Source organism: Fusarium mangiferae, assembly GCF_900044065.1.
Source record: "Fusarium mangiferae strain MRC7560 genome assembly, contig: FMAN_scaffold010, whole genome shotgun sequence".
Taxonomy (NCBI): domain Eukaryota; kingdom Fungi; phylum Ascomycota; class Sordariomycetes; order Hypocreales; family Nectriaceae; genus Fusarium; species Fusarium mangiferae.
The window spans coordinates 1264038-1281693 of record NW_024573930.1 but is presented as its reverse complement, the minus strand read 5'-3'; the positions used below and the strand labels follow the sequence as shown (position 1 = coordinate 1281693).

The window sequence follows — 17656 nt, the reverse complement described above, 5'->3', positions numbered from 1 at the left end:
AACATGGTTGAGACAGAAGAACCTCGATATTCTTACCTGCGACAAAGATGCTGATTCTGTAGGTATTTCGGTGAATACTCAGCACAGTTGAAGCTGTGCGTAACTAATCGCTTGTACTTCGTTTCGCTATAGGTGAACGATCGAGGCCGTATGGTGATGTTGAGATTGATTAATTCGACGTCGGTTGAAGATGGGTGAATTTGGAGAATAGATAGATAGATACCTAGATAGAAGAGGAGACGAGGCAGAATCGAAGAGAAAAGAAGGTTAAAGGCGTCTAGGTTTTGTCGCTCATAATAGACGGGAAGAGAGGGAGAGAGAATGAATGACCAGCTCCTTCTATCCCTTCTTTGTGCTTTATTCAAGACTCCATCTGCAAATGGAAAATGGATAAACAGCGACTGATCGATTGTTCAGTGATCGCACTATCGCAGTTCGAAGCTGCCTCGTTTCAAACCCCCGCTCGCTTCAATAGAGTAGAGGTTTGCAAACAATGAAATGGAAGTTGACAATACGAAATGAGGAACTATGTAAGGGGAGAGAACAAGCTGGACAATGGAGGGATGGAGGGAGGCGCAATATGCCAGAGGATGTGGTAGTTATGTTTCGAGAATTAATTCATCAACCATGAGGTCCAAAGTTCATAATGTTGGTATAACTTCATGAGAAAGTAGGTAGGTAGACGCTCACGAGATGCGGAGTAAAAGAGTCAGACGAGGTGGGAGCCGAGTGAGTGAGTGAGTGAGTGAATGAGCGAGTGACGACAAAAGCCAATATATAGAATAGAGGCTGCAACACTCTTTGGCTGGAGTAGTTTATTACGAATTTGACAGAGATATGCAGGAGAAGAGTCAGTCTTGGTGATGGACAAAGAAGCCCAAGTTCAGGAAAAGATGACGGAAGAAACCTTGGGTCTCGTGATGGATGGATTGGACGGATGCAATGTGTTGGTCTGTAACTTGGGTAAGGTAGGCAAGGTAGGTAGATAAATAAGCTGTCGCACTTGGGTATGATACGATGCGACATGCAATTTGAATGAATGGTAGCATTCAACTACTAAGGTGGTCGTCTAGCCTGTACCTAACTTAGAGCCGGCCTTAGTACAACAGAGCAAAGCATCGACGGCGTTTGTGGCGTATAAGGTTTCTTCGGAAGGGGATCAAAGTCAGTCACTCAGTCAATCAAATCAATCAGATGAGACGGCTTCCTCCAAATGCACGTATGTATGTGGATGAATGTGGATGGCCAGATGAGTGAGGGGTTGTCAGTTGGTCCGTCATTCAGCTGAATATACAACCCAACAACTCCTTGCCAGGTCAAATATCTGCCTATCATTTTAGCCTAGAAGGTCTATTCGCATAATCCATACACTCACTCTAGGAGTAGATCCATTAGTTAGTCTACAGCATAATGCTGAGAGAAAGCATATTTACATGATGCTATGTAAAGATCGACTCTCCAACCAAGAACTGGGTAGTCTACCTCCCTATTCAACTGTCCTCTCGCTCTCCCAGCTAACGTAGTTGAAACAAATCAGTTTCTACTTAGTTACACAACATTCATATCCCATCAAACCGCCAATGCACAGATCCGTGGTTTGTCGGCCCAAGAGTCAATCTTCATTTCGTTGGCTTGTAAACTTCGCAAACGGATATTTCCCGTCCCTGCAAACTGACAACTGATAGGTATTATCATTATTCGTGCTATCACATTACCATCATGTATTATTACACTGAGCCGAGCCGCTCAGGGGGCCAATCCTACTCATCGCCCTCAGATTCAGCATATGAATCTCCTACCTCATCTTCCTCTTCCATCGCATCTTCATCATACGAGATAACTCTCCGTCCGCTCCGCGTTGACCGTCTTGTTGCCCGTCCAGCTGAAGGTTTTTCCTTGGCTACTTTTGCTGGACCTCGCCTCCTTGTCCTTGCACTCGTTTGTGGCGGCTCAAACTCTGCCTCGGATTGCGGATCCAGTTTGGTTTCCTCTTCCTCTTCATGCTTCAGCCCTGCCTCGAACTTTGTGTCCACCGGTCCAGACTCCGCTTCAGACTCCGACCATGCTTCGACCTGCGATTCTGGGGCCGGTTCTGGTTTGTTGTCAACCTCCATCTGCATCATTACTCTTTGCTCATCTGCGCCATGATGCTCCATGACTAGTCCGTCATCGCCGTCGTCGTCCTCATCAACAGCAGGGAAGAAGCTCGAAGTGTGATGGGCCGGGGGTTGCTCTTCCTCCTCTTCTTCCACATACCCCTCTGGAAGAAATCCGCCAGCCATCTCTTCATCCTCAACCTGTGGTTGCTTCTTGGTCTGGACCGAGTCTCTAGCATGTCCAAATACTGATATTTCATCAGTAATTTCGCCATATTCTTGTCGAATTCGTTCTGCAATGCGCATGCCCATGAGGAAGCGACGCCACTGAGCCAACGCCTTCTTTCGTCGCTTCTCATCTTCTTTTCGTGCACGTTCTGCCTCATCCTTCTCGAGCTCTACCATCACCATGTCGTGGTTCTCTTCAGCAATCACAACTCCCTGGATAACAGGCACAGCCATTCGATGACCAAATTCAAAGTCCACAACGGCCTCCGCATAGTCGATTTGCAATTTTTTACAAACACGCATAGCCCCTCGGAAGGGTACATGCACAGCACCTTCAGGGCACATATGTTCAGCAAACAAGTCGATATTCCTACGGCCCGGTTAGTAGATTCAAGTTTGAAGAAGTAATCGGCTACATACCCATATTCGTTCTTGGGGATAACGCCGTTCTTGATCGGTGGCGGAATGATCCACTCAGTTTGCTCCCAGCTGTAGAGCCCCTGCAGGACCTTTTGTCCTGTGGCAGCTTCCGCTTCCATGATTTCTCGCCGGCGATTTATCGTAGCTGCGCGATAGGGTACCCTCTTCAATGGCTGCTCTCCTGCCAGTGGTGCGCGTCCCTGTTTATGCCAGGTCTCGGCACTCTTGACGTTCAGTACATCGCTGCGAAGGAACACGTCCTCTTCCTCGACCTTGCCACCTTTGCCCTTGTTTTTGAACACTTTGACACCCTTGGCTTCAGGCTTGAGCGCCTCTTCACGTTTCAAGTGTCGCTCGAGGACAAACTCCTTGGACTGCTTGTAGTATTGTAATGTCTCCTGGCCCTCCTTGACCTCCTTCTTTTCGGGCTTGGCAGGCTTCAGATCTGTTGCTTCTTCCATCTCGTCGACTTCTGTCACAGGGTGGTCCTTGCTGCCTCTCAGGTATCCAGATATTGCGGTTTTGAACCAGTCAAACTGGTCGTATCTCTTTATCTTCCCATGACGGTTGTAGACAGGGACTTTTTCTGGTGTCATCCTCACTCCCTTGGTACGGCCAGGAAGCGTATTCCGCTTCAGATATCTGACTGTGACATCCTTGCCAGTTCCATCTTGTGAAAAAGCCACGACGTATGCCATAATTTGACGTGCTTTGTCGGCCTTGGCTCCGCGAGGTTCCAATGATTCGATGAGATCTCGGTTTGTTCCAACTACGTTTTTGACGATAGCATCGACGGGCAGGTATTTGTTAGTGACTGGTGATAGGACTTCTGTCCAATAGTGTGGGAACTCCATGTCGGCGTCATATTTTTTGGTCGGTTTCTTGGCCGATGTCTTCCTTGGCGTGATATCCATCTCAACGACAGATTCATCATCAGTGTCCTTATACTCAAGCTCCAGATCATCTGGGTCGCTTTCAACCTCGGTTTTGGGTCTTGTTTTCCGTGTGGGATTTCTCGTGGGCTCTTTCGTTTTCTTCGTTGACTTCTTCTTTGCTGTAACCGTGCTCTTTGTGGATGTTTTCGCCTTCTTCTCGGAAGTTTCGTTTTTCTGGTCCACGCTTCCACTCTTTTCAGGCTCGGCCTCTTCAAGTTTATTCCATCCAAAGCCTAGACAAGGCAAGTTTGCAACCATTCGTGCTTCGAGGCCCAGTCCACGAAGCAAAGCTGTAAATAACTGGGCACCTACATCTCTGCTCCCCTCACATGCTCGCGCATGATGTCTGAAGTCCTCCAGGTTTGAAATCTTCTCACCAAATTGCTCTGGATCATGAGGTTCGACTTTTTGCGCTTTCGTAAGACGGTCTAATCGCTCAAGAGACATATATCCCCATTTCCTCAGCCCTGGCGCTGTGACTCGAAAGCGCTGTTTCCACCAAGCTGACAATGTTTGCATAAGTCGAAATAGGGGGTCTCCATGACTCATATCAACAGCCCCTTCTTCCAGTCTCTCGGCTTCTGCACCCCAGTCGCGCGACTTTCGATCCTGGGCCTTTTTGCCTTTCCCTTTCGATTTTGCATTTTCCTTCACTGGCTTCTTTGGTGTCGGGTTCTTTTCTAGACCACTGTTGCGCCTCCATCGATCCACCTCATCCCAGAGTCTTGGAGGAAGATGAGAGATCATAGTCGCCTGGACTTCGGGATCGCAAAGCCATGCGCTTCGGGTGGCATTGTGCCACAAAAGTAACATGACGTGAACGCAATGTGTGGCATGGCGGACTTTCCTCTCCCGTTTTGAGGGTCCTTTTCTATCAAATGCATTTGTGAGTGAGATTCTAGTGTCCCTGGTGAGTGTCAATTCCAAGTCCCCGGATGTTACCGGGGCGTCCGGTAGTGGTGCGACTGGTGCTTGGACATCCTCAAACTCAATATCTTCATCGTCCTCAGAGTCCGCGTCATTGGCTTTCGATTGATTCGGCGGCACAACATCCTCAAATTCATCTTCTGACAACGATGTCAATGAGCTTTCATCATCGTCGTCTCCAAATTCATGCAGAATCGAGTTTGAGTTGGGTGTTGCAGATGCGTCCAGATCATCGTACAGTGTTGCTTTGCGCCGTGATGAGTCAGGCTTCTCTTTGACTGCTTTTGATGATCCCCCTTCTCCAAGCGGTGGCGACTCACGCAAGCGTTTGCGTGGTACTAAAGGAGGCATATTGGTCTCGTAAATAAGATTGTCGCATTCTGCGAAGTAGGATGAATTAAAGCTTGATGAACGGCTTAGACTAAGGTAGAGCGTGGTGGGTACTTCGTCATAGAAGACGGGAGCACGGGAGGCAGACGCGCAATCACGTGGTTCGTTTCAAGAGTTAGCAACATGAACTTGGGCTTGAAATCAAAAGAGTCTCAGTAAGCAGAATGTTAATTTGTTCAAAAATCTAAGTAATATAATTGAGATTACATATTCACCAAATCATACCTGCGGTGTTTTGCCTTGAGAATATTGGTAGAAGACTTATAAATCATCTTGAGAATACGTTCCATAGGTAATACAGTGTTTTCATATTGGAACTCAGATAAACCAATGGAAACCACAGACATGCCAGGATACGATTGTTTCAGGAAACCAAAATGTTGATATCATTCCTCTTGGTATCAAACTGCCCAACGCCAGGCCATGCACCTCTATAGGTAGGTAGTCAATCCGTAAAACACAACGCTCACGCCTCAATCAGGTCTGGGGTAGCTGGCCCAACGCCACGCAACAAAACAACAGTATTTCCACTCTGCAACGCCGTTCCAACCTTTTCGTTATACTCCAAAATTCTACCTCCCTCAACGTGGAAGACGCGAAGCTTGTCCTTCTCATCTGAGCTTTGGTTGTTGATGTTTTGTACCTGCAAGCTCCTTGCTGCAGCATCCAGAACTCGGCCTACAACCCAATCTTTGTTGTAGAAGAACTCCCCCTTAGGAAACTTGGCTTTTGCTGTTTCTGCCTCGGCTTCCACATAGATATACACTCTCTTCTCAACAGGTGTCTTGTCGTCGCCCTTGGCTGTCTTCTTCAAGTTGTTTACAGCAATAATACGTGCTGAGGCAGAGCTTGGCTTTGGTTTCGGCAAAGCTCTGCCGGCTTGCTCTTTCTTTGCTGTACCCCATGCCCGCAGTTTGTCGAATGCCGTCTTTGTCTTCTGACCAACATCGAATTGCATAGGCCGAGCCCCGATGGGTATCAGATTACTGCAATTGTGGTCCTCCTTTAGACGATGCTTCAGGCAGTAATCTCGGTTACACGTTTGGCAGTGTACACCAGGCGTCAAAGATGTACCGATCGTGGTCTTGCATTCGGGTGATGCGCAAGGCTTTTGGGACACCTTGTCCCTTAGAATCTTTCCTTGTCCAATGCTTGGCTGCGCAAGCTCCCTCTGGCGCTTTCGCTCCGCCCACGCACCAGGATTTGTACATTTATGTGCCCCTTCGCTTCGGTGATCGAGACAAAATGTCTTTCGGCATGACTGACAGAAGAAAGGGAGAAAGTCGAGTTGGTTGCAGTAGTCATATTCGCAGTGCTTGCCGATCAGCGCGGCTTCGTTTTTGTCGTGCATTTCGACGTAGCTGGTATCTTGAGCTTCTGGTGTGCTTGATGACGCCATGGTGAACAAGTTTCGTATTTAAAAATGTTGGGAGGGCGGTGTTACCCGTAGGCAGAGGTGTTGTCGCAAGTGCTCGTATGAAGATGACAGATACAAAAGGCGGCGGCGAGGAAGCGTCTGGAAGGGTCCGTGTATGACCAAGCTTGGCAGATTACGAACGAGTGTGCCACAAGCTTTAACACGTCAAAAGGCAGAAGAAAATGAGGCGTGATTGCAGAGCGAAGAACAAGCTAAGGACTCGTCGGGCTTTTGTGAATCGTGTACATAAATCACGAGTAAGAATGACAGGCTTGTTAATAAACTTATAAGCTCCGTTGGCGCACAGCCACTTCCAGGGACCAGGCTGATCGTGGGGTCTGCTCCCCACCATGGAGTTGATTGTTGCATGATTGGATTGGTATAAGCCAGTGACTGACTCTGCGTCGCATACAATATTCCTATATATTGATCGAACATTAAAGCATGAGTTGAGCGCCTTCCACCTCCCAGAACGCCAAGTTTGCGGTGCGAAGCCTTGTATTACAGTTCCTTCTCCTTTGGCCTCTTGGCCAGCAAATCCTCGCGACCCGTCGTAGGCGCATTGCCCACTGCGGCCTTGCCTCCAAATGTCTCGAATCCTTTGTGGAACGCCCATTCAACAGCGTTCTCGACAGGCTCGTCGAACATAGCTGGGAGGAATGGAACCACTGCGAGGCCCAGACCAATTGGAGCCCAAGTCCTGATGGCCTGGTTCTTCATATTCTTCATGGCGCGGCCAGAATACCTCACAACACTATGAATAGTGAAAGCAGGCAGTCCCATACTGGCAACACTCTGGAAGATTGCGCGCTGGACCATGACAGTGCGATAGTCTTCGAGCGGCGGCACCGTACCCGGCTCGATTAGGCGTGTCTCGGTGGCAGGAAGGCCAGTAACCTTCTCTTGTCGAGGAGAGAGTTGCACCTTGGGGTTCAACACGCGCTGATTGTGCCAATATGACTTGTAACCTTCATACGAGACATCACCGATAAGATACAGCCAAGATACACCGTAGGCAGCGCGAACGAGATTCGGGTGAGCTACGGGACGGAATGACTCTCCAATGTCCGAAGTGTAGGCGACATATCGATGCGCAGATAAAAGAATTGTTCTAATTCGCGTAGCATAGGCAGCATATCGGAAATTGGTGTCGGTTGAGTCGGGGCCACTATATTCGGTTAGCTGGCGTTACACAGTCACAAAGACACACATACTAGCCATCGGTTATGTCGTCAAAGACATTTCCGTCTCTTCCTGTCTTGTTGACAGCTTTCTGAACACTCTCTGGCAGCTGGTCCTTTGAGGGAAGTTTCTCAACGATAGTGTCCTTGACTTGAGTTGCTTCGCTCTTCTTCTCCTCCGGCTTGGGGTCTTTTGATTTACCCCACCAAGACATTTCAAAGATTGAACAAAGAATCAAAGACCAATTACCTAGTATTGAGGTTGTTTGGAGAAAAGAAAGATGCGACAGCAAGCTTTCAGAGCAGTAGAAGCTTCCATAGGTTTTGATGGCCCGCCGCTACCCTACGTACCTTTACCCACTGGGATCCATGGCTGCAGGCTGCTGCAAGACAGTTGACAACCCTGGGTCAGTGACGTTGCTTCCGTAGATCCGATTGATCCCGATCAGCGATATGATCCGGAGAATAACCGCACACTCTGGGGCAGTTCATCCACTTTGGGCCTGTAATTCCAGGCACAAGCTCTAAGTTGAATTTGAGAGCTCGGCAAACCATCTCAACCGCGACATTCGAACATCCACCCATTGCCCTTCGCCATCACCCAATTCGTCCTTTTCGGTCTTGTCTGATTATTCACAATGGCTGGTATCGCTTATTACACCATTGCTGGCAAGCAGGTCGCCGGTCACCACGTTCGTTTAACCTCAATTGCGGTCGCCGCAGACCAGAGACCTCTATAAAACTAACATGAATGACAGCTCGCCATCGCCTGGTTGGGAACTCTCGTCGTCGGTACCAAGCTGGCCCTCTCTGGCGGCTCTTCCAAGCCCACTGCTACCGCTACTCCTCCCATCAACGCCTCCAGCTCCGACGAGGCTGACTTCATCAAGTGCGCGAATTCACCTGAAGATGCTGAGCTTTCATGGACTAATCCGGTATCAGGAACTTCCTTGATCAGCAGGACAAGAAGAACTAGACGTTTGAATCGAGGACGATGGTTGTATGGTTGTTTGGATGCGGTGTACGTCTATAAGTCATGCAGACATGAGCTGTCCATCGAGCCGGACAGCCGAACTCAGATACCAACAAAAGCCGGTTTCGCCAATTGTGGCATAACGAAGTACTATTACCCATGTGATGCATTCGAGGATACCTTACCGGCTTAAAGTGCGACTGTGATTGATGCGAAGCCGACTGCATGATAAAGAACTCTGATCCAGAAAATGCCCTTGGATTTCTGTGGACTAAAGTTTCCTGGAGCTTCTTAGTGGTCATGATATGAAGGAATGCTAACGGTCATGTTTCCCACGACGATTCACAGCGAATGCGGTCCCGTCACTTGGAGACTTTAATCCCACCTGTCACTGGTATCCCCATCTGGCACAGGGAATTTGAGGATTCATGGAATACCGATTCGAGGGGTCTAGATCACATTGAACCGAGTCTCTTAGGAAATGGGGCTGAGTTTAACTGAGCACCCTATCTTCTGTCATGGCCGTGCTTCGCAGTTCAATATGTGCCTCATCGATCGACACTGATCAACTGGATCTGTTGAGACTTCAGCATCGCTACATGAATGTTACTGGACCCGTATGCAGATATATAGCTGATTCTCTCCTACAAATCATATATGGGCTTAGACTTGAAAAAGAAGGCAAACTCCCTTTTCTGTTGCAAGAATATCCAATTCGCTGTAGATTGATGAAGTGAGCTTCTTTCTTTTCGTTCACCCTTTCCATAAGGGGCAATGTTCTCGAAGCAAGGATGCATGTAAGAAAGCGTAAATCGAAGACAATCTTATCGCCGTGTCCACAGTCTTACAGTGCATGCGGCTATCATTTAAATCTATAATCTCTATTGCACACGTATGTGCGGTTCTACTTTGGTAAATACAACAACGCTAAAATACAAAGTAAAATGAGCAGTGTCTGATCAGTTCGATACATACTCCAAAGATGCTTGTCCTGTTCGGCCGAGCTGCCACATCCTCAAGGCGGACATCACCACCATTAGAGACCACCGATCTCCAAGGTTCTGCTGCATTGCTTTATCAGAGAACTCAATCTTGCATGTCTTCCATGCTGCCTCCTTCCAGGAGGCCATGGCGAGGTATTCCAATGGCGCCTTCATATCCCCAGTTCGATAGAGCTTGAATTCGTGGCAATATTTAGGATCCTTGGCCGCTTGGAGCGGTGTCATGGACCACTCGAATTCTTCGCGAATAAAGCTGCAGTCTTGGACTGTCTCTGCTTGCTTTGTTTCTACTGCCCATCGGAATACCACGCACTGCTCGGTTTCATCGTATAGTGCCTGTACGATCTCAGTGGCAACCCTTGTATCGATGTCTGACCCAGGGGCTGCGGATACGTTGACAATACTCTCTACAACACCTGGGTCAGATAACCCGTCCCGCAGCGTCTCGCCAGCTGCTGCTAGTATTTCGTCCTTTCCGGTTGGTCCGTTATGGAGGAGAAGACAAGGCGAACCTGAGTTTCGGCCAAAAAGTCCAGAGTGTTCGGATACAGCAAACATCTTTGAGCAGCCATCATTGCCGAGAAAGAAAGTTCGTAGTTTGTTCCATTGCCAAGATATCTTCAAGGTTTTTGGTATTGGGCGATATGGTGTGTCCACACACTCGCTGACCAGGGCTGTACTGGATGGAGTGAGGGAGTTGAAGAGGGCAATTCTTGTGGAGGAAGATGTCGTCGAAGCAGCCGTTGAGGACCTAGCGGTTCCTGGAACTCTATAATGTGGCATGGAGCCATCGTGGTCTCCCAATGTGCTGGCCATGGTGGATGGGTGATTCTTCTGGTTGTTCTGGAACAAGTCGACGACAAGGGTAGGGAATGATGTATAGCGAGTAGCGGTGGCAATGTTTGCGTATTGACGACTACCTACAGTACATATAAGTCGTTATCTCAATCAACGTCTGGCATATTAAAAAGCAAGAAAGGGGACTGAAACGGCTGGAGAGGAACAGAAATATCACACAGTCAGCCAGTCAGGTACATATCGACTTATTAGTGTATCGGCAGATCGCCATGCAGACGAAACTAGTGCGCACATGTTCAAAGTTCTCGAACTCCCAGCCAAGTGGCGACATGGTTCATGCTCAAGCGGGTATACCTGATCAGGAAGTTGACGGACATATCGAGAGCCGCTAGTCATGTAATCGAGTCTCTAGTTTGCTTTATCAGAGTCTGACGAGTTCTTCTGGGGATAGCTTAAACGAGTCTTTATGATAGTTTGAGGTTAATGCTTGTAAGGAGTAGGCGAACGAGGAAACTATTAGAGCAGCATCTCTGTTTTTCTTCAGCCTGATCATCCGTTATCCGTTGCATTGCCTAACAAAGAGTCAGTGCCAGGCCGGCCCGGAGGTTGTATTCCTGTCCATCCCGTTTCTACCCACTCTCAACGGTTGGCCGAGTTATCCAACTGACACATGAGCTCCTGATTTATGCTCAACTTGGCATAAATCTCTAGTGACAGCTCGCGAGAGTTTGGATATGACTGTAACCATACGCCTTGGCGACTCGTCGTCGCGAGGGCTTTATCCTCTTACGAGGACTGATCATGACATGCATGCGTTTTTCTAATTAGGTAACATGGAAATTTGTGCCGAAACGGAGGAAACCCCATGTCCAATTATCCTGGCATGCTTATATGGCCATGACCCTTGTGGACATCCATGCTTCTATCAAAGTTGCTGAAACAATCAGGACTAGCGATTCAGTCTAGTACGTTATCGAGGAGGCGTATATCGAGGCCATCAAAGAGCATTCACTATCATGAATATCATTGAGACAAGGATACAAGAGCACAGGTGAAGTTGATAACAAGACGAAAATCAAGGTCATGGCTCTATTTCAAGGGTATTCTAATCTCAATAAATGTCGTGATCATAATTATTTTTGTTCTGCAATACGATTACCTAATCCTCCGTTTGACGCACCTCCCTCTTATTCATTGACAATTGCGTCACGTGACGTCCATTCAAAGCTTACTCCTCCCCCGCCATCGACATTCTCTCGCCAAACTGCCTTCAACTATCTCCTTAATCGAAACATCCCACCTCCCCCAAGCGCACGTCCTTCGGTTACAACGATAGCCTCACCATCTCCAATTCAATACCCCCAAAATCGAGAACCCACACCTTAAGGAGATAGCCGTCCTGGGCATGTCGGCTGCTACCACCGACCCGGCCCTTGTCGCCGCTCCCGCCCCGGACCTCTCTCCTGTTGATGCCGTCGCTCAGGTAGGCCACGATGTCACCTCCGTTGACCATGTCGGCGATCACGTCAGTGCATCGCCAAAGGAGAGACATTCCCTAACACTCGACCAACGCCGTGCTCTGCGTCGCTGGGCGAATAGCCAGCCTATCCGTCCCTCGCACAAGGCTTGTATCGAATGGTTCTTTTCTCAGTATGGCCAGCAAATAAGCCAATCCACCGTGTCACACTCGCTGTCACCCAAGTACTCGCGTCTAGATAGTGACAATCCTCAACTTTCAGGTTCCCGTCTGCGCTACGGAAACTGGCCTGATGTAGAGAAGCTCGTCCTTATATGGTATCAACAGGTCCAAGCATCTGGTCGCCAACCGACCAATGAAGAACTTGGCGACAAAGCAAAATCAATATTCGGACAGTTGCCGCGATATAAGGATGAAAACCCCCCTGAATTTTCTCCAGGTTGGATTCATCGATTCAAGAAGCGCTATGGACTTTTGATCAGACGACAACGGCGTCATGGGGATGGAGGAATCAATGCTGCCGAAGATATAGGATACCTGGCAGATTGTGTCCCTCGTTACATGAGCGTCGCCCCTGACACAAGTCCAGCTGCGATCAAAGAAGAAATCATTCGCGCTGTTGGTATCGAACCCACCCTCAACACATGTGCCTTGGTGCGGGATGAAGTGGTCCGTAGAATGACAGGCCCTCCTCAACAAGTGCCTCCACCACCTCTCATGATGACGCATGATCCCCCTTCAATCCCGCCTCCTCAGCCTGACCAGCCCATCTACGCCGATGATGATCCTGAAGTTGTCTTACAGAATGCTTTGCGCCAGCTTCAGCAAGAAGAACAAGCAGCAGAAGAACAGGCGGCGGCTGTACGAGAAGAGCGTGAACGCGCTGAAAGAGCAGGACTTCAGCCTAATAGCATTCTGACCACGCCGACCGTGCGTGCCACTTCCGTCCAGCGCTACACGACCACACCAGCGCACGAGATGGCTACTAACCTCAACCTCACCCCTATTACTTCGGAACAGCCTATAACCCAAGATGATCGGCCGGTGCGATGCCCATTCTGTGTTAATCAACGAATGCTGCGATCCATCAAAGAGGCTGTGGAGCATCTTTCTACTCACGTTGTTGTTTGAGAGTTTGTTGGAGTATCTAGAACCGCCAGGCTTGTGAGGGAGTTCTGGTTGACGACTTGGTTTTTGGAGTTTCGGTAGACGAATAATGTGGAGTTCGGGTTATAAATGTTTGTGAAAACGCACCTCAGTTCTCTTTATAGGAAGCAATGCTACATGACTCCCTGCAATTTGGTCTTGTTTCTTTGATTTTCTGTGAATGGCTCACATATGTCTATGCTATATCGTCCAACATGGTCGTTGCCTCGTTTATAACAGTCCGCTTGCTTTCAATGCCTTCATAACCTCATCACTATCCTTCTGAGCTTGAGACTTGTGCTTCTTGTGCTCACCCGGATCGATATAGTTCACCCAGAACTTGAGACCCTCCAATCCTTCCTCACGGCACAACTCTCCTCGCTCTTCCGCCATCAGCAACTCTTCCTCTGCAACACCAAGACTCCAGCCAAAGCGTTCTGCAGCTTCTTGGGCTGTAACTCCCCTGCCAAACTCTTGCCAGTCCCAAGGCACTTCGCGCTCAGGGGGAAACTCGTGAAGATCGCGGAGCCACGCAAGTATGGCCCTGACTGTGGTGCCGTCGGTACGATCACGAGCCTGGACAACCATGACACCACTGCGGAAGGTGCGCAGACGAACGGGCAGTTTAAGCTTGCTCCAGAGCCTGGCAGCCTTCTCGAAGTCTGCTGGACTGACGAGTTCGACACCGCCTCGGGCCCTGTTGAACATAGCCCAGAGATCGACGAGCGTTATGATACCACCTGCTTTCTTGAGGACTCCTCTCGAGTCATCGGTGAGAAACTCAGCCAAGTTCCTGGCGAGCTCTGACAGATACAGTGATTCGGAACTCCCGCCACCAACAATATCCTTTGTCGTGACCAGGCCAAGTTGGCTCGCCGATTCCGCCAAAATGGCATTCTCTTCAGCAGATGCGTTTCCTTGCCCGTTATTTGTTTGCCGTGCGAATCGCTCTGCAAGTGCGATGACCTCTTTAGCAGATGACATAAGAGCCTCCAGATCCTCGAAAGCACTGCCTATTAGCAATTCATTGTTCTTGCGCATGTTCAAGCCAAGTTGCTCCAGACCTGCAATACCAACCCCCTTCTGCCGCCCTCCAGGAGTGCCGGTCGGTGTGTCTTTAGATCCGTCATCCGCAGCTCGGCTATTTGGAACAGGAGGCGCATCTCTGAGCAGCCATTTGCGTTGTGTCATAGAGCCCTTGAGTCGCTCATAAAATATCTTCTCGCCACCTCTTCGGAAAGAAATTTTGACACTCTCAGGAGCATCACTTCCATTCTTATTGATTTTAGAAGGGTCCAGTACAGGACCTGGAGAGTCAGTCCTTATGGTCTCGGCTGTGGAGCTTTGGTGGATAGATGATGGGACATTCTGTGAAATCAAGGGCCCACCGCACATCTCGCAAGTCATCAAAGAAGGATGATTTGAGAAGGTACAGCGAGGACATTGGAAAGATGCAGTTGAATTTGAACCGTCGGTAGCATCGAGTAAGCTTGAGGCTGAATTTTGGTCGAGATTCTCAGATAGAGGTCGAGTGCCAGAGTGGGCTGGCCGTAATGGGAGAGGTGCATTCAGAGCTGGCGAGGCTACTGAGCGATTGCTCGCACCAGAGATTGCAGCTTTGAGAACATGTGATAAGGTCGGCTTAATACCGCATGCTAAACATGGCGGTAGAGGCGTATGGGCGTTTGCCGAAGTAGGGTCAAAGTTCGAGGGGACCGGATTTGAGAAACTGCATATAGTGCAGACCCATGTTGCGCTTGTCACGGCTGGAGGCTCAGGGGGTGCTCTATAAGCAGACTCAGAAATTCCTGGTGATCCAGATAGATTTCTTTGTGAGCTTGAGGCGTTCGACAGAGCACGACTGTGATACGATGATCGCTTTGGAGGCTTTGGTATCAGAGTCACCTTGGCCGATGACTTCAGAAAGCCAGCATAGAATTCGTAACGTTCAACATCTTTCAGATCCAGAGCAACAGAGTGTGTACGAGGCTCCTGCTTATCCACATAGCAGACTCGATGTGAAGTTAAGTAAACCTGCCCATTTTGTTGATTGGGCAGCTTAAATTTACTATCGTCGTGTTAATATCAGAGCCTCAACTTGAGTGGCCAAGAACAACCTACCCCTCATACAAGCCTACGTTGTCCTGAACAAATAGGAGCACCTCATCTGGAAGATACGAGGGCCGTAGAGCTGTAGTAAGGTCTATGTGTTTCAGAAACATCCGTCATGAGGGTGAGACTGAAGCAGAGAGAAGTGAATGTTGTGGCTGTTGATGAATGGATGAGCGATGATGCAAGTGGACGATGACTTGCAGCAAACAGAAGCAAGCTAGAAGACAAACGCTCGACGAATCTTCCAATCAGAGAACATCAACCAAGAGTCGGTATAGCACGGTCTTTGTTTCGACTCCGAGTAGATTCAGAGGTTACAGTGAAGTCCTTCAGTATCAAGTGAGTCTTCCAAGGCACGCGAGACTTGATCGGCCCCCAGTTGACGGCCCCACTGTTGACGATAAGCTTCCACTCGGCGGATCCTACCTACCTAAACATACATACACTGGTACCAACACTCACTGAGATTCAGGCAGCGCTTCCGCCGGAGCACGGTTTTTCCGTGAATAAGCAGGGACCACACCGCCACCGCCAGTCTGCTGCCCTCTCTGACCACGAAAATACCTCCCAAAGAAACCTACGTCCACTCCCACTCCAACCAAGGACCATTCATCATCATCTCGCCTTTCTGCCATTATCCGCCCGGCATCATCTTTTTTCTCCCCAACCCGTTTGTGAAACTAACCACTCGCACCGCTAGCATTCCGACGCCATGATGCCAACCTGGCCAGCGCAGCAAGCGCCGAGCGTAACTCAGCAAACCGTCCCGACATCTTACGCCTACCCAACGAGTAAGTTGTCTTCCGGACTGCCCACAGACGACATCTCCTTCTCTCGCCCGACAGCCCTGACACGAAATGCAGATCCAGCCTTCATTCCCGTAGCCGTTCGTCAAGGATTCAGTCAGTACGCAGCGCCAGCTGCTCCTTATGCCGGCTACGTGCCTCCACAGCCCCCAGTGCAACATCAAATGTCTCCCGCTTCTCCCGTGAATGGTGTAACCCCGACACCTGAGCAAGCCAAGTCCAAAGTGGACTGGCCCGAATCTGTTCGGAGCTATGTTCAAAGATCTTTCCTCCCCCAAAATGACGAACCCACCGTGTCTCGCGCGGAAATCGAGGCTAAACTTAAGAGCACCATCGGTACCGCAAAGGAAAACGGCACGTTATACACGCTCGATTGGGACAACATGCCCCTCCCACAGGCCCTAGTCAAAGCCGAACGTGATGCGGATATCAAGCAGAGTTTCCATGTTCCCATCAACTCCAAGAAGAGGAAATCTACCGATTTTGCCAGTAATGACAACTCCCAGCCTCCGTGGCGTACTAACTCGCGTTCTTCACTTGAGGACCGTATTTCCTATCCTTCCCCCGAAAAGCGTGCTTCCATGGACGAGCCCCTGCCGAAATCAAGTAAGTTCCAGAAGGAAGCCAACAAGCGCAAGCGACGGTTCGAGAACGAATACAAGTCGCTCAGGTCGCCCAGTCCGCCTCCGCCTTCATCTGGACCTATTATTGGCACATGCGAGGTACTTGAGAAGAAGTATCTTCGTCTTACCGCTCCTCCAGTTCCGTCCAAGGTTCGACCTGAACACATTTTGCGTCAGACTCTAGAACTTCTGAAGAAGAAGTGGAAGCGGGAAAGCAACTATTCGTACATCTGTGATCAGTTCAAGTCTATGAGGCAAGATCTGACTGTGCAACATATCAAGAACGACTTTACTGTTTCCGTCTATGAAATCCATGCCCGAATTGCCTTGGAGAAGGGGGATATTGGTGAGTATAATCAGTGCCAGACGCAACTGCGGTCGCTGTATGGCATGGGCCTAAAAGGCAACCCCATTGAATTCAAGGCATATCGCATTCTTTATTTCATCCACACGGCCAACCGAACTGGATTGAACGATACTTTGGCAGATCTAACCACAGCAGAGAAAGGGGAGAAGCCGATCAAGCATGCTTTAGAAGTGCGATCATCATTGGCGTTGGGCAACTATCATAAGTTCTTCCAGCTTTACCTTGACACCCCTAACATGGGTGCATACTTGATGGACATGTTTGTTGCTCGAGAACGGCTTGCTGCGTTGTGCAATATTTGCAAAGCGTAGGTTGCATCCATTCCTCGTTGTTTTTCTTGAGCATGATTTGCTGACTATTGTACAGATACAAGCCGGATGTGAAACTTCGTTTCATCACTGAGGAACTCGGTTTCGAGTCTGATGCTGATGCAGCCCAGTTCATCATCGATCACCAAGGTCGACATTTGTTGGAAGACCGAACAGACTACATTGCGTTTATGACCGGGAAAGCCGGTTCCCTCTTTGAGGGCGCGCGCAGCACGGCGTTCCAAAAGGTTGATATTAAGGGCCAGATCTAAACCTTTACTGCTTCTCTCTCGGGTTCTTTTCTTTTTTCCTTTTTGCGTTGCGACTTTCCATCGACGTCTCACGGCCTGAGACTTGAGACTTGAGACTTGACCGTCGTTATGTTTATCGACGAGACATGATGATGCTTTCACATTTGTGATGCGTTTTCATTCATGTGGACGACTCGGCG

General features: G+C 49.1%; 8 protein-coding genes across 8 annotated transcripts; 3 read left to right on the top strand and 5 right to left on the bottom strand.

The window, feature by feature from the left end:
• Positions 1-1760: 1760 nt before the first annotated feature.
• FMAN_02517 (uncharacterized protein) lies at positions 1761-4957 on the bottom strand (the record flags this gene model as incomplete). The annotated part of the gene is made up of 2 exons (XM_041820088.1): positions 1761-2694; positions 2745-4957. The coding sequence occupies 2 exons, from the start codon at positions 4955-4957 to the stop codon at positions 1761-1763; spliced, it is 3147 nt and encodes a 1048-aa protein (XP_041686003.1).
• A 505-nt stretch (positions 4958-5462) lies between these two features.
• Positions 5463-6395, bottom strand: FMAN_02516 (uncharacterized protein; the record flags this gene model as incomplete). The annotated part of the gene is made up of 1 exon (XM_041820087.1): positions 5463-6395. The coding sequence occupies one exon, from the start codon at positions 6393-6395 to the stop codon at positions 5463-5465; it is 933 nt and encodes a 310-aa protein (XP_041686002.1).
• Positions 6396-6914: 519 nt separating this feature from the next.
• Positions 6915-7809, bottom strand: FMAN_02515 (uncharacterized protein; the record flags this gene model as incomplete). Its single annotated transcript, XM_041820086.1, has 2 exons — positions 6915-7581; positions 7628-7809. The coding sequence occupies 2 exons, from the start codon at positions 7807-7809 to the stop codon at positions 6915-6917; spliced, it is 849 nt and encodes a 282-aa protein (XP_041686001.1).
• Positions 7810-8232: 423 nt separating this feature from the next.
• FMAN_02514 (uncharacterized protein) lies at positions 8233-8570 on the top strand (the record flags this gene model as incomplete). The annotated part of the gene is made up of 3 exons (XM_041820085.1): positions 8233-8286; positions 8353-8483; positions 8537-8570. The coding sequence occupies 3 exons, from the start codon at positions 8233-8235 to the stop codon at positions 8568-8570; spliced, it is 219 nt and encodes a 72-aa protein (XP_041686000.1).
• A 956-nt stretch (positions 8571-9526) lies between these two features.
• On the bottom strand, positions 9527-10384 carry FMAN_02513 (uncharacterized protein; the record flags this gene model as incomplete). The annotated part of the gene is made up of 1 exon (XM_041820084.1): positions 9527-10384. The coding sequence occupies one exon, from the start codon at positions 10382-10384 to the stop codon at positions 9527-9529; it is 858 nt and encodes a 285-aa protein (XP_041685999.1).
• A 1387-nt stretch (positions 10385-11771) lies between these two features.
• FMAN_02512 (uncharacterized protein) lies at positions 11772-12974 on the top strand (the record flags this gene model as incomplete). Its single annotated transcript, XM_041820083.1, has 1 exon — positions 11772-12974. One exon carries the CDS (start codon positions 11772-11774, stop codon positions 12972-12974), a length of 1203 nt encoding a protein of 400 aa, XP_041685998.1.
• A 246-nt stretch (positions 12975-13220) lies between these two features.
• On the bottom strand, positions 13221-15211 carry FMAN_02511 (uncharacterized protein; the record flags this gene model as incomplete). Its single annotated transcript, XM_041820082.1, has 2 exons — positions 13221-15057; positions 15111-15211. 2 exons carry the CDS (start codon positions 15209-15211, stop codon positions 13221-13223), a joined length of 1938 nt encoding a protein of 645 aa, XP_041685997.1.
• A 605-nt stretch (positions 15212-15816) lies between these two features.
• Positions 15817-17477, top strand: FMAN_02510 (uncharacterized protein; the record flags this gene model as incomplete). Its single annotated transcript, XM_041820081.1, has 3 exons — positions 15817-15892; positions 15965-17204; positions 17264-17477. The coding sequence occupies 3 exons, from the start codon at positions 15817-15819 to the stop codon at positions 17475-17477; spliced, it is 1530 nt and encodes a 509-aa protein (XP_041685996.1).
• Between the last annotated feature and the right edge of the window lie 179 nt (positions 17478-17656).